The following is a 13,771-nucleotide window of genomic DNA, read 5'->3' as shown; positions in this document are numbered from 1 at the left end:
GTATTAGCACGGGTTTTTATAGCTTGAGTGATGCTCAAGAGGTTAATGTTTGTTTAGAACTACAGGTAAATACAAAATAACTTGATGCAAAATTATCACAACACAACTTCACATTCTGAATGTAATTTTAATATATGAAATGACTGGTTTTGAAATTTTACTAAAAATTAAACACCCATATTAGAACACTTGGAACCCTTTCGGCCCTGACATTACTAGTACATAAATATGCAGCGGTTTTTGTAAAGCTTGGGTACATTTGCACCTGTTAGAACCGGGCGTGCTACTATTAGCGCAGAGTGGAGAGACTGGCATACAGTCCGCAAAACACGGAAGTGAAAATGAACGCTTCCAGACTATGCGCACCACACAGTAAGTAGCTCCACTTTCAATTTTATTTCCTCAAGAATACTGAAGTATTTGGCAGCCATGGTACAATAAATGAATTTGCTTTTTCATTTTTGAGATTCCTAGATACCCCAAAAGGTAGAATGTCTCACAAAATAATTTCTCCCATAAAAACAGAAAATGCAGGGCCTAAAGGGTTAAGTTCCTAAAGTTCTTTTGAAGGGCAATATATTGATTTATCCAATCTGATCAAGTGTAATCGGCACAGGTATGGTTTTGATTTATAATAAAATATATAATATAACCAAGGAACTGGTTATTGATTTTCACCTCATTAACGAGCCTCTATGTCTGGTTATTAGCCAGAAAGCAGGTGGTACACTGCTACCAGTAGTTTTGTGGTCCATATCAGTGACAAACTGAGTTGGACTAGTAACATTAAGGGTGCATTCACACTGGCAATTTGTTTCATGCAAGAATGTTTGTCCACAGGTAACCCTGCAAAATCTAGTTTGACCCCTCGGTACCAGGCCAACCATACCTTTCCTTAGCCCACACGTGGGCCCCAATATGGTTCAGCAGCATTTGGGAACAGTGTGATTGCTAAACATGCCTAAGAACAGAAAACAGACATATTGATGTGAAAGCGCAATTCTCAATTCATTCAGTAACAGTTAATAATAGGTTATTATTCTTACCTTACACATGAACGTAAATTATGGTTGGCAAGAAAAGCTGCAAATTCCTCCTAACATCATTTGGCACCATAAAAACTTTCTTGTATGTGCAGCATGATTAACAGCAAAACGCTGCACTGCACACTAAAATCTTTACAAGGGTAGAACGTTATCCCACTCTTCACAACTCCAAAACAACTACTAAATAAGCAAAATCATTTTATCATGCATTCTGTCAGTCTAATGTTCGGATCTTGTTTTGGCTTTACGCAAAGTCACATGATCATGATGAAAGGCCTGGGCCAAGAATGTTAACAGTATGAGTGCAGGCCAGCTGGGAGGGGCGGGGGACAAATCGCGCTTAACCGTGAAACAAAGGAGAGGAGAAACAAAGCAGAGGAGACTTTTCTTAGACCAGACTGCATTCTTTTAAAGTGGGTAGTGACATCCTTTGTGTGTTTAAGAACTCTGTTATGGCCAGTGCGATTTTCTACACTGTGGTGTGCTAGGCTGGTAACGTTTCAAGAGAGGCCCACCAAATCAACCAGCTATTTAGGAAGACAGGCTCAGTAATGGCACTCTCACACAACCTGCTCATGGTTGTGAAGGAGAATGATTACTCAATTGACGCCAATTATAAACAATGCTGCACATCCGCTCTCTAACACATTAACATTGAGTACTTTTAACCAAACAATTTAGCATAATCATTTCTAGGGTAACGGCTGCAAACTAAGACAGATGATGTGAAGCTTGTTTGAAGGCAAGTTTATCTATCTATTTACATGCTTTTTGCTATTTTCATGTGGTTTCCATTTTAATTCAGGGTACAAACACATACACACAGTGTTGCTTTAGTGCTGTGCCAGTCACAGGGCAGAGTCTGGTATTGTGTGCTGCCTCCATCCTTTGAAGCTGAGGATACCTAATGAGATATTATGACTACAGTCAAATACAAGGATACTAGCCAACCCGTGGCATAGCATACGCCGCATAATTATGTATTGATGGGTGAACACTTCCTGAATGACACAGTTGTCCAAATGGCGTGGGTTTGAGGATACAACTGAGTGAATGAAAAGATAGACCTCTGGAGAGAGCAACATATAATTGTCTGTGACTGAAAGTGGGATCGTCTGTGACGAAGAAGGCCACGCTGGTGAAAGTTACTTCATCGGTAGGGATAAGTGTCAGTACTTGTAGATTAAGGTGTAGCGAGTCTTCGTTGTCGACGCTTAATATAGCTTGCGTACTGAGATGTTCCGGAGTCACAGTTGAGAAACACTTTTTTTACTGTCTTTTAAGCACAGGGGAAAAAATGAACATGTGAGACATCCGTAATGTAATAAGCCACCAAGAAAAGTAACATTGCAACAATGCTATCTATGACCCGATCATTGTAAACAGAAGTGAAAACAAAATCGAGCCCGTTGCATTCTTTAACTGCCTTGTGGCGCTGTAGTAGTGCTGCTGCTTTGCAGTAAGGAGACTCTGGAAGATTGTGGGTTCGCTTCCCGGTTCCTTACTGTGTGGATAGAGCTTTGAATACTGACAACACTGCTATATCAATGTAACAAAGTATTATTATTCATGTGTGTCCAGCTCTCTCTCTCGCGCGCCTGTGTGTGTGTCGCTCGCTGCACGTGTTCCTGCAGGCATACGTCGCATAATTATTTATTGATGGCTGAACACTTCCGGAAAGAGACAGTTGTCTAAAAGGAGGGAAAAAAATGAACATTTGCAAAATCCGTAACGCTGCTTTCAATAAGTACAATGCACACGCGTTTAATTTGTCGGCCACTTTTTGCCAGCCGTCTTTTCTGGTTTGGGCTGCTTTTGCAGTGTTACCGCTTGTGCATATTAAATCTTGAAATCCTTCGAGTAAACTAACACACACCCACCCACCCACCCACCCACACAGCTTGTGTGGAAAAAAAATGCGCCCGTTCTTTCATCATTTTGTTGCAGCCTATCAAAGACTTGCTGTTCATGTTTTCTAGACTTGCACTTCTAGATTATACATTGGCTTTTCACTCAGCGCGGGGGCGCGCATTCATCTCAAATTATTACATCCAGGAAGACTGCTACACGGCTGCGTTTGAAAAACCGACTTATCCCGGATGAGTTTCACCGGCAGTAATGATTAAGAATCCGGTTGGAACAAAACCCTGCAGCCATTGGGGCTCACCAGGACCGAGTTTGGGAAACACTGCTGAACAGAGACGAAACTGACTCAGGTGAGGAGTTGGGGCGGGCAAAGTAGTTGCAGCTATTGATTATTCAGTGTTGTTTGCCTGGGTGTCTGATCTGCTCGACGGGATCAGAAATAAAAGGAAAACAATGTGAAGGCAATGTCACAGGTGTTCCTGTGGTATAGTGGGTCCACAGCTCCCCTTCAAAATGCCATTTTTAAATAAATAATCATCGCGCTCACAGCGTAGCGAGGGGCGTGGAAGTTTGGCTGAAACGGTTTCCGGGTGGAGTCATGCTGCGGGTGTTTCTCCCCTGTCCAGTATGTGAGGAAGTGAGGAGAGAGAGAAAGCCGGTACGTTAGAGTGAGCGAGAGCAGGCTCGAAGGCAATGTGTTCCTGTGGTATAGCGGGTCCATAGCTCCCCTTGAAAAGGCCATTTTTAATCAGGCGACTGACAGTAGTGGAGTCAGGCACAGAGAAGGTCAGCTGCTAAGAGAGCGTCTCGACTGTTGCAAGGCCTGCATCGGTGAAGCAGGTGAGACGCTAATGAAACAGAGGCACAGGGCTTATTGGTTTTTAAAGACTGCTTCCTTCATTGTGTTTTAACCTCAGTTTTAAAGGATTGTTTTAAGGATCCCATGGGATACCCCTCGCAAACTGTTTTACACGCTGCATATAGCAATTCACATCTGCGAGAAACATGCCTCTATGAACAGTCAACGTGGCTCAGAGGTGCATATGGACTCTAGCACAGACAAACACAAATGATGCCGTTTTTTCTGTGTCGTCGCGTCCAAATTGGTGGGCGTGGCTCTGCGAGTTGTCGTCGTATCCAATGGTCTTAGAGTTGGTGGGTGTGGTTCCGTCCTGCGTGCTTCCATGGGTGTCTTGCTTGCTCTGGCGGCGGCTTAGTGAATTTTTTTTATATATGTATGTATGTATGTATGTATGTGGTGGTAGGGAAGGAAATAGAATGTTTTAAAGGGCCAGTTTTTCCCCACACTGACTGAAATTATGGTGCATTTTATAAGCAAAAAGGGGCATTTTGAAAATATACAAAATAACTACTTCAAAATAGCAAAATTGACTATTTAGTCGCCTCAAAAACAAAGATAAAAACACATACTTCAAATGCTTGCTACATTAGAAAAAAAAGAGCAAATCCAGTTTAAGTTATGATTTGATATCAAACCAAAGAAACTGAGAACTAGGAGTCTAGTTATTGGCAAAGGTTGATTGGGAAGAAAACTGCAGGCACAAGTTCCCTGGACTGAACTTGAAACCACTAGGCTGGATATGAACTGCTTGTTAATTGGCAATTGTTAATTGAAAACAATGCAAGTAAAACAGTAAATACTAAAAGAACCACAGTAAAGAACAACATTCTCAGCAGTGTAAACAGGTGGATGTGTATAAACAGAAGAGCATAAAGTTTTTAGTTCATTAATAATAATAGAAAAAAGTTCTCACAAATTTACCTGCAATGACAAACACTTCCTTCTCTAATGTCCACATTACCCTTAATGTTAAGGACAAAGCTGTGCAAACCTAATAGGGCTATGCATTGTCTTAAAAGTTCAGACTCACACTGAGGATATAAAATACCATCACCTGTATGGGTTGGTTAGAGGAGGAGATTTTTGTGGATTACAAAGAATTAGCTGCTCTACCCACACACCTCATACAGTATCTACAAAAGTAAAGGGGGACTTTAATTCATATACCTTCTGCAAGTGAATACAGGCATTTTCACCTCTTGTTCATTTAGACCAGTTATCTTTTGTTTTTTTTAGATCTGGTGCAATCTCCAAGAAAATAAGATTCATTTAGGGTAATGTGAAGATGCCAATCATACCCTGGTGTGGAAAAAAAAACACACCATACCGAGACCCTTTGGAAAGGGAGGTCTTGGTGCAGTACCAAGTAAACACTGGAACAGTTCACAAGGGGTACGAATGTGACCCAAAATGAAGAAGTTCTAACTACATGAAATGCTGTGCATAACAGGGAAAACTGCGCATGCTATGGTAGTCACACTGTGTATGCCTTCTCCACAGTATAATAAGTCGAGGGTTAATATGAAGCATTAAAAGCAACATAACGATATAAACACAGAGGTACAAATGTTTTATGCAAACTGTGTTACGACTCACACAATTATCAATCAGAGCATCATAATTTAGAGCTGTGAAGCTTAACTAATACTTTACTAAAAAAATCCTTAATATGCAGCATTTCTATAGTACCACTTTTATGTAGATACATAAACTTGAAATTTCTGTTTATTATTAAGTCACCAGGGCTGTAGAAATGGAAAATCCAAATATTCCAGTCTTAATTCATTTTGAAATTAAACATTACGTATACAAACATTAATGGATTTTATTAAATAAATATTTTTTTTTCCACTTGCAGAAATAAAATGATCAAGAATACTTCTACATTTAAACAAAATCTCCTCTCAATTGTGTTTCAAATGAAATTTAAAAGCAAAAGCAAGGTTGTCTTTAGCACAACTCAAAGTCTAGCACACATCACCCAAGATAAAAAAAACATAGAAATTTCACATTTTAAAATAGGTTCCAAAAATGTAGAGCCTAAAGGATATGCCAGTCCTATCCAATCACTTAAAAAGGAGTGTGTGGTGTCACCAGTCTCTAATTTTAGCCTAACGAACATTAAAATTGTTCTCATAAATGGAGTAAATACTTTTCAAAGGGAGTATGAGATGATTGCCATTAAGTTGCAGTCATCAATTACTTACTTCAAATGATAAACTTTTGGAAATTTGATATTTTCAATCCTTAGTCAGCAATATTATTTACACAGGTACCGTAACAGCAATCAAATGCTAGCCATTTAAGCATTAGTTAGATATTTTTTAAACCAGGGGTCCCCAACCCCCGGTCTGCAGCCCACTACCGGTCCGCAGCCGTCTGACAGCCGGGCCGCGAGAGAACTGCCGGCAACGGCGACTCACTCAGACTTTTCAGAACGCTTGGCGGGCAGGGCTTTGCAGCGGTGCAGAGAGAGGAGAGAGACCGAAGTGAGAGACTATTACAACAAAGTATTTTTATGGTCCCGACAGTTTCCCCATATGACATGAGTCTGTAGAAATCACGTTACTACGAAGTACATTCAACAGATACTTTCATTACAACGAAGTGACCTTGAAATGCTTGAACGAATCATCCACAGAGCAGTTAGATCTGTGGTCGCAGCTCAGTTGTGCACGTTTGCACAACGATCCCCAAACAGAAACATTGTAAAAAAAAAATATCTTTCTTCGAACATTCCTCGTACTGTTATTTTTTTTTTTTTTTCTGTTTTTGTCTGTGGTTTTCATTGATTCCTTTTACTTATTGCTTGTCAACATTTGAAAAACATCCATTGGAATTTAACTCATTGTCACCCTCCTATTGAAACGGCAGGCACGAAAAAAAGATTGCAGTGTTAATGTTTGTGATGTGCAATCTGTTGGATTGGCAAATGTAAAGCATATGTCTTTGTTATATGCAAAAAAAGAAGAAAAATCTCAGATTGCAAACGTATGCAAACTGCTTAATAACTTTAATAATAGAAATGTTATGTAAATTGTGTATAAAACTGTGTCACTACTGGTAGCATGAGGCGATACCTGGACCCTACAAAGGTTGCACAGGTAGTCCAACTTCTCCAGGATGGCACATCAATATGTGCCATTGCCACAAGGTTTGCTGTGTCTCCCAGTACAGTCTCAAGGGCATGGAGGAGATTCTAGGAGACAGGCAGTTACTCTAGGAGAGCTGGACAGGGCCATAGAAGGTCCTTAACCCATCAAAAGGACCGGTATCTGCTCCTTTGGGCAAGGAGGAACAGGATGAGCACTGCCAGAGCCCTACAAAATGACCTCCAGCAGGCCACTGGTGTGAATGTCTCTGACCAAACAATCAGAAAGACTTCATGCGGGTGTCCCGAGGGCCCAATGTCCTCTAGTGGGCCCTGTGCTCACTGCCCGGCACCATGGAGCTCGATTGGCATTTGCCATAGAAAACCAGAATTGGCAGGTCAACCATTGGTGCCCTGTGTTTTTCATAGATGTGCTCAGGGTGAACCTGCTCTCATGTCACAGATGTGAAAGGGTCTGGAGAAGCTGTGGAGAATGTTATGCTGCATGTAACATTGTACAGCATGACCAGTTTGGTGGTGGGTCAGTGATGGTCTGGGGAGGCATATCCATGGAGGGGAGGCACAGACCTCTGCAGGCTAGACTACGGCACCCTGACTGCCATTAGGTATCGGGATGAAATCCTTGGACCCACTGTCAGACCCTATGCTAGTATAGTGGGTCCTGGGTTCCTTCTTGTACACGACAATGCCCGGCCTCATGTGGCAAGAGAGTGTAAGCAGTTCCTGGGGGATGAAGCAATTGATACCACTGACTGGCCCCCACACTCGCCTGACCTAAATCCAATAGAACACCTCTGGGACGTTATGGTTCGGTCCATCCGACGACACCAGGTTGCACCTCAGACTATCTATGACCTCAGTGACACCCTGGTCCAGATCTGGGAGGAGATACCCCAGGACACCATTCGTCATCTCATTAGGAGCATGCCCAGACGTTATCAGACATGCATACAAGCACTTGAGGGCCATACAACCTACCGAGTATGATTTAGATTTGCTGCAATGAAATTTAATCAAAATGGACTAGCCTGCCGCATCATTTTTCACTTTGATTTTCAGGGTGTCTTTGCATTTAGCCCACTGTAGGTTGATAATTTTCATTTCCATCAAACAATTTGGCATCCTTTCATTCCTAACACATTACCCAGTCCATATCAGTAGAGATATCCAGCAGGATTTTGTTCCCCCCATTGAGATCTTGTGTGTTTTCAAAGTGTTTAATTTTTTTGAGCAGTTTCTACATCTCTATATCCATCCATCCACACACACACACACACACACACACACACAGTATGTGTAAATTGTTTTACACTCCAAGCCTTGAAATTATTTTTGTTTACCACTAGACACAGAGAAACATTACATTTTGTACAATAGGTTGGTGACTGTGCGCTGAAATTCACACATCCTCTCCTGGCTTCTGTTGATGTGGTCCTACAGAGGTTTAGTGTGTTTTCATGTATTTTTGGCTGTTGCTTTTTTATTTGCATTTCACATGTGGAATAAACTGAGTAGTTAATTATATTTTCATACCAGCTTCTTCCAGTTTTGGGTCACAGGGTGAGGGTAATGGCTTTCCTGGCAGCCCTGGGTGCAGGACAGTAAACAGCCCTAGGCAAGGTCCCACAGCTAGTCACATATATAAACCTAAACCATTTTCCACATGGACAATATAGAGTTTCTAACGAACCTAAACAGCACAGTTTTGGTGTGCAAGTCAAAAACTGCTCAAAACAGTGAAGTACAATAGGGGAAAGATGAAGTCCCCACATGAAACTTGCAAGTGCCAGCAGTTCTGCGAGATACAAGTACATCCAATCGAACAGCATTTCCTTGTGCAAGTTTGCCCAGTGTGATTCAGTGAAATTTGATCAATGTGGGGGTCCCCAAGTAAAACTGCAAATGGGTATGTTGCCAGTACTAGAAGTTGAAACTGGAAGAGCACTGCTACAAAAACCAACAGCGATAATGTGCAGCAAATGGCCTCCAGAAATGTTAATTGAACTGTTAAGCTGAACTGTAAAACTGCAAGCTGCAACTGCTCAAACTTATACTATAAACAGTACTTACAAATCAAGAGAGGCAGGGTCCTTGTGCAAATCTATCATTCTCAAGTGAGTCAAAACTGATTATGATCTGACTCAAGGTTTTCATATTTCATAGAAAAGATATGGAAATCTTGTTATAAGACAATCATATAGTGTTTATTTGAAGACATTTTCCTAGTAGAATCTTCAAGTCTTATTGCTCGCAAACCAAATATTCATACAGCACTCTGACAGAAGCTTGTGCTTAACAGTGCATAAAGATGACCCGTCACACATGCAATACATTTCCAGCCTTTTACACACAGCTGTGAGAACTAATATGAATGACAGATCATGGACAACTATACATCACTGCAATGCTCTGAACCCCAGCTATCCAAAAGTAATGAGGATTTCACTGAATGTGGCTCAGAATTGGTAAGATCTTAGAAAAAAGCAGATTCACTCAGCTATGAGGAAATATCAAGTAACAAAATCTTAAAATTAATCTGAAAGCTTGCAAAAAACCATTATTGCTTTTCATTCACTTGTGGGATTATTGCAACATACACAAAAAACTTTGTGATGTGGCTTATTTGGTTGTTTTTTAGCTCTACCGCCGCTTCCAATTTGTGAGCAACGGCAGACAGTAAAAAGAAATTTGAGCGGTTTTATGGGGTGCACTCTATTAGACCATATAAGACCTATTTAAGCAATACAGAGTATGCCCGTTCTTAGTTTATGTACACATATGCCCACATCCCATTACAGCAAATGCAAAATAAGTGATCAGTGTAAAGAAATGCTTCACTTACAATTTTGTTTGCATTGTAATGCTAATTTATACGGAGAAAGAAAACCGTTTCCAAATGTAAGATACACTTATCTAATATGTGAACTAAAACACACAATCCACAAAAAATAAATGCATAAAAGTTGGGAAACCATTCACCAAAACACAAAGCTAAACTAAACAGTTATAGATTGCTTAATATGCTTTTCTTAAACTGCTAATATCCGCCCTGCAACAGGATAGCCGTTTTCTTAAGTTAATTTTGCCTTTGCAGAGAGATTCCACATACTCTGAAACATAGGGATGGTCCTAAGTGTCACTATAAACAGCCTGAAATGAATGGAGTTTGACTACAGTCATATTAAGTCACTAAAATACAGAATTGTTGACTCAAATTACTGCATAAAACAAAATTAAAATACTAAACACTAAAACACAAAGCACTGATGAACTTTTGGATGCACACAGTCTGAAAGTGGGAACCATGTTGCCCATCTCGCAGGAACAAAGAGGAAACAATTTCACCACCAGCCTACTACTATGCCTGTAAGCAGAAAAAGCAGCCCCATTGCAAGTAACCCCACTGATGCTAATAATTGCCAAAACAGTAAGAACTCACTGATATCAGTAATATATGATAAATCTTGCTTATTACTGTAGTCACTATATTATGCTCGGAATTCAAGAAAGTTGACACTTAGTGTACCCAAACTACAGATTCCAATATCTGTTTCAGAGAAGTACGCTTTTGCCCAACATTGTTTGCTGACTGCTTGACTAGAAGCACACTGATGTTTCCATGGCCGTGTTATAGAAAGCACCAGTTTAGAAACAAATGGTACAAGTTTAGTATAAGTTCTCACTCTACATGTCATTATAGCAAAGAAAACAAGGACGACAGGCAAGGTCTTCACAAGCCATTTTACCCATGTCTCATGGGACACTAGCAATACTTGATTTGACTCTTTTGTGGGATTTACATGGTTGACATGCAATTTGATAAGTAAGCTATACTGAAATCTTGTTTTTCTCTTAAATTTTTATATATAATGCGCTACTGTGGCTGTTCGTTTGTCTGTCCAGGATTTTAAATCACCTGTAGCTTGCAAACCATTTCACCTATTGACCTGAAATTTGGTACATATATACTACGTGATGTCTACTATCTGCTTTTGGGGTGACAATTTTTATTACTCTTTATTTTAATGTAGAATCAACTCTCAGCAGCGCGTAGCAGGGCAGCCGTGCGGCGCATGCGTACGTGCATCATTCTCATTCCCTAAGGTGATGACTAGTTTTAAATTCCCTAAATGTTTACCTTTAAATCAGCTAAACGTAAACAGTTTTTATTGATATCCCTAGAACGGAGGCTACAGTAACATAAGAAAACTGCCTGTAAATTAGGGGTACCGGAGACATTAATTTATTACCTGCTTTACGATTTCTGCAAATCTTTCCTAAAGCACAGAAGCATGAAACCGCACATAAGATGCATATTAATCTTAGGTTACAGTTCTGCAAAACTGTGGGCACAGGGGCTTATTCTTATTTTTTTATTTTACTTCATGTTTTTCTTAAGTAAAATCAATATTTACTTGAAACCACTTTTATTGATTAAACAAGAGCATAAACAGACACTGGAGGAAAAGGAGTCCTGAGAATTCAAACTACAACTGAATTCATGTTTACAATATGACCGTCTCAAGACTAAAATGTATCCTGCACTGCATTTTACTTATCCAGAAACAGGAATTAAAGATTTTTTGCTGCTCTACCATAATATTCAACAGTCACACAAATTAAAATGAATTACCAGCTCTATCAGTTTCTAAAACCCTCCTTTTAAAAGGATGCAATGAAATTGGCCCACTTCACGATTATTGGTAGAATCGAGAAAGGAAATAAGTTTGCCTAGCAATACTTACCCATGAGCTTGAAATACTGGAAATTTCTTAGCTGTAACACTATCCAACATCTCCTGCATGCCACATACACAATACTCCATCACCATATACGTGAAAACAAAGTTAAAGAAAAATGAAGTACTGAACTCAACAATAAATGATGCTTGATAAAAACAAAAATGTTTCATGCAACGTAATATATTGTAAAACTAAATTTCATCTTAACAATAAGTAACACAAATTATGAATAAAAAAGGAAATTAATTTTTATATTAAACCTGTAATTCAAAGCATATCTAAAGTTTCAGATTCTTAAAAAAAAAAAAAAATCTTAATCAGTGCCCTGAAGCCTCAACATTCTGCGCTGGAAAATTTGAATTTATTTATTAAAAAAAAAATTAATTTAACCAAAAGTATAGCATGAAGAGTGTTGTCTTGTGCTGTTAAGGTTAACTTCGTGAAGTCTAAATTGGATAACAACAAAAGTATGTAAACACTGACCTCTAAAAAGCAACTATATATAATACTGGTAAATAAGTCACATTTGACTTTAACATATTTGTAATGTCTTTTTTAATATTCATTCAGGTGTTAATTAAAAAACTGACTTAAACTTGATGTAAAAACTGGAAAGAAAAACTGAACATAACAAAGGCAGGCAGTACAGTTTAGTGATTAAGCAAATTGACTGGACGTTACAAGGGTGCAAGCATAAATGTCACACAAAAGAATTGAAATATTTATATATTGTGTTTAAACTGTAACATTACCTGTTTATCATTTTGAAGGTATAGTTAATTAAGCCAAAAACAATCCAAGTTTTAAATTACTACCTATTTTTTCTTTTTTATATTATTAAAAATGTAAAACAAATATCCTGAAATTTTAACAGCTTTTACTAAAATGTATCCAAAACAGAGGGACCAAGTTGGGAAGGACATGCTGCAGGTCTGGAAATTTGCTTACAAGTGGGGTGGATGTTGACAAGGTGGAAGGAGTACTTTGAAGAATTCATGAATCTTGAAAATGAGAGAGTATGTTGTTCATATGAAGTTTAGATAGAAAATCATAAAGTAAGAAGGATCAGCAAGGCTGAAGTGAGGGAAGCTATTAGGAGGATGAAAGTGGAAAAGCACTTGGCATGAACAATATACCAGTGGAGGTATAGAGATGCTTAGGCAAGATTTCATTAGAGTACCTAACAAGATTTTTTTTTTTTTTTTACAAATTCTCAAAAAGCGAGAACATGCCTCAGGAGTGGAGAAGTAGAATATTAGTTCCAATTTAAGAACAAGGGAGATGTGCAGAGCCGCATTAACTACAGGGGTATAAAGTTGATCAGCCATACCATGAAGATATGGGAAAGAGTGATGGACGTTAGGCTAAAAGGAAAGGTGGTGATCTGTGAGCAGAAATACAGTATGGTTTCATGTCAGGAAAGAGTACTACAGATGGGATATTTGCTTTAGGATTGTTAATGGAGAATTACAGCAAAGGTCAGAAGGAACTGCATTGTGTGTCTGTGAGAAAGTATGACAGAGTGCCTAGAGAGGAGTTATGGTACTGTATGAGGAAGGCAGGAGAAGCAGAGAAGTATGGGAGGGTGGTGCAAGATATGTATGAGGACAGTGTGACTGCAGTTAGGTGTGCAGTAGGAATGACGACTGGTTCAAGGTGAGAGTGGTGTTAAATCAAGAATCAGTTGTAAGCTCTTTCCTGTTTGCAATGATGATGGATAGCTTGACAGAGGAGGTCAGACAGCAGTCTCTGGAGAGAAGGGGAATGAAAATCAGTATGAGCAAGACAGAGTATAGGTGTGTGAGTTCCAAGAGGGAAGGTGGTGAAGACAGATGAATTCAAATACTTGGGTTCAATAGTCCAAAGCAATGGAGAGTGCAGTAGAGTGGTGAAGAAAAGAGTGCAGGCAGGAATGACTGGGTAGGGAAGTGTGACAGGAGTGATTTGTGATAGAAGAGTACATGGCAAAAGTGAAAGGGAAGGTCTATAAAACTGTAGTGAGACCAGCTATTTTATTTTACAGTTGGAGACAGTGACACTGACGAAAAGACAGAGAGGCCGCATTGGAAGTGGCAGAGCTGATTTTACTATGATTTTTGCTCAGAGTAACAAGGGTAGACAGGAATAGGAATGAGTATGTTAG

The 13,771-nt window shown here is 39.4% G+C and overlaps 1 protein-coding gene across 1 annotated transcript in view; it reads right to left on the bottom strand.

Annotated features, from left to right (window-relative positions):
- Positions 1 to 13,771, bottom strand: part of stk11 (serine/threonine kinase 11) — an 81,125-nt gene that overhangs the window by 43,038 nt on the left and 24,316 nt on the right. Inside the window, exon 4 of the mRNA XM_028816232.2 lies at positions 11,632 to 11,721. Coding sequence (XP_028672065.1) covers positions 11,632 to 11,721 — 90 coding nt within the window. The remainder of the gene's footprint in view (positions 1 to 11,631; positions 11,722 to 13,771) is intronic.

This window comes from Erpetoichthys calabaricus, chromosome 12 (assembly GCF_900747795.2).
Source record: "Erpetoichthys calabaricus chromosome 12, fErpCal1.3, whole genome shotgun sequence".
Lineage (NCBI taxonomy): Eukaryota > Metazoa > Chordata > Cladistia > Polypteriformes > Polypteridae > Erpetoichthys > Erpetoichthys calabaricus.
The sequence above is the reverse complement of the archived record's forward strand: the minus strand, read 5'-3'. Positions and strand labels throughout refer to the sequence as shown.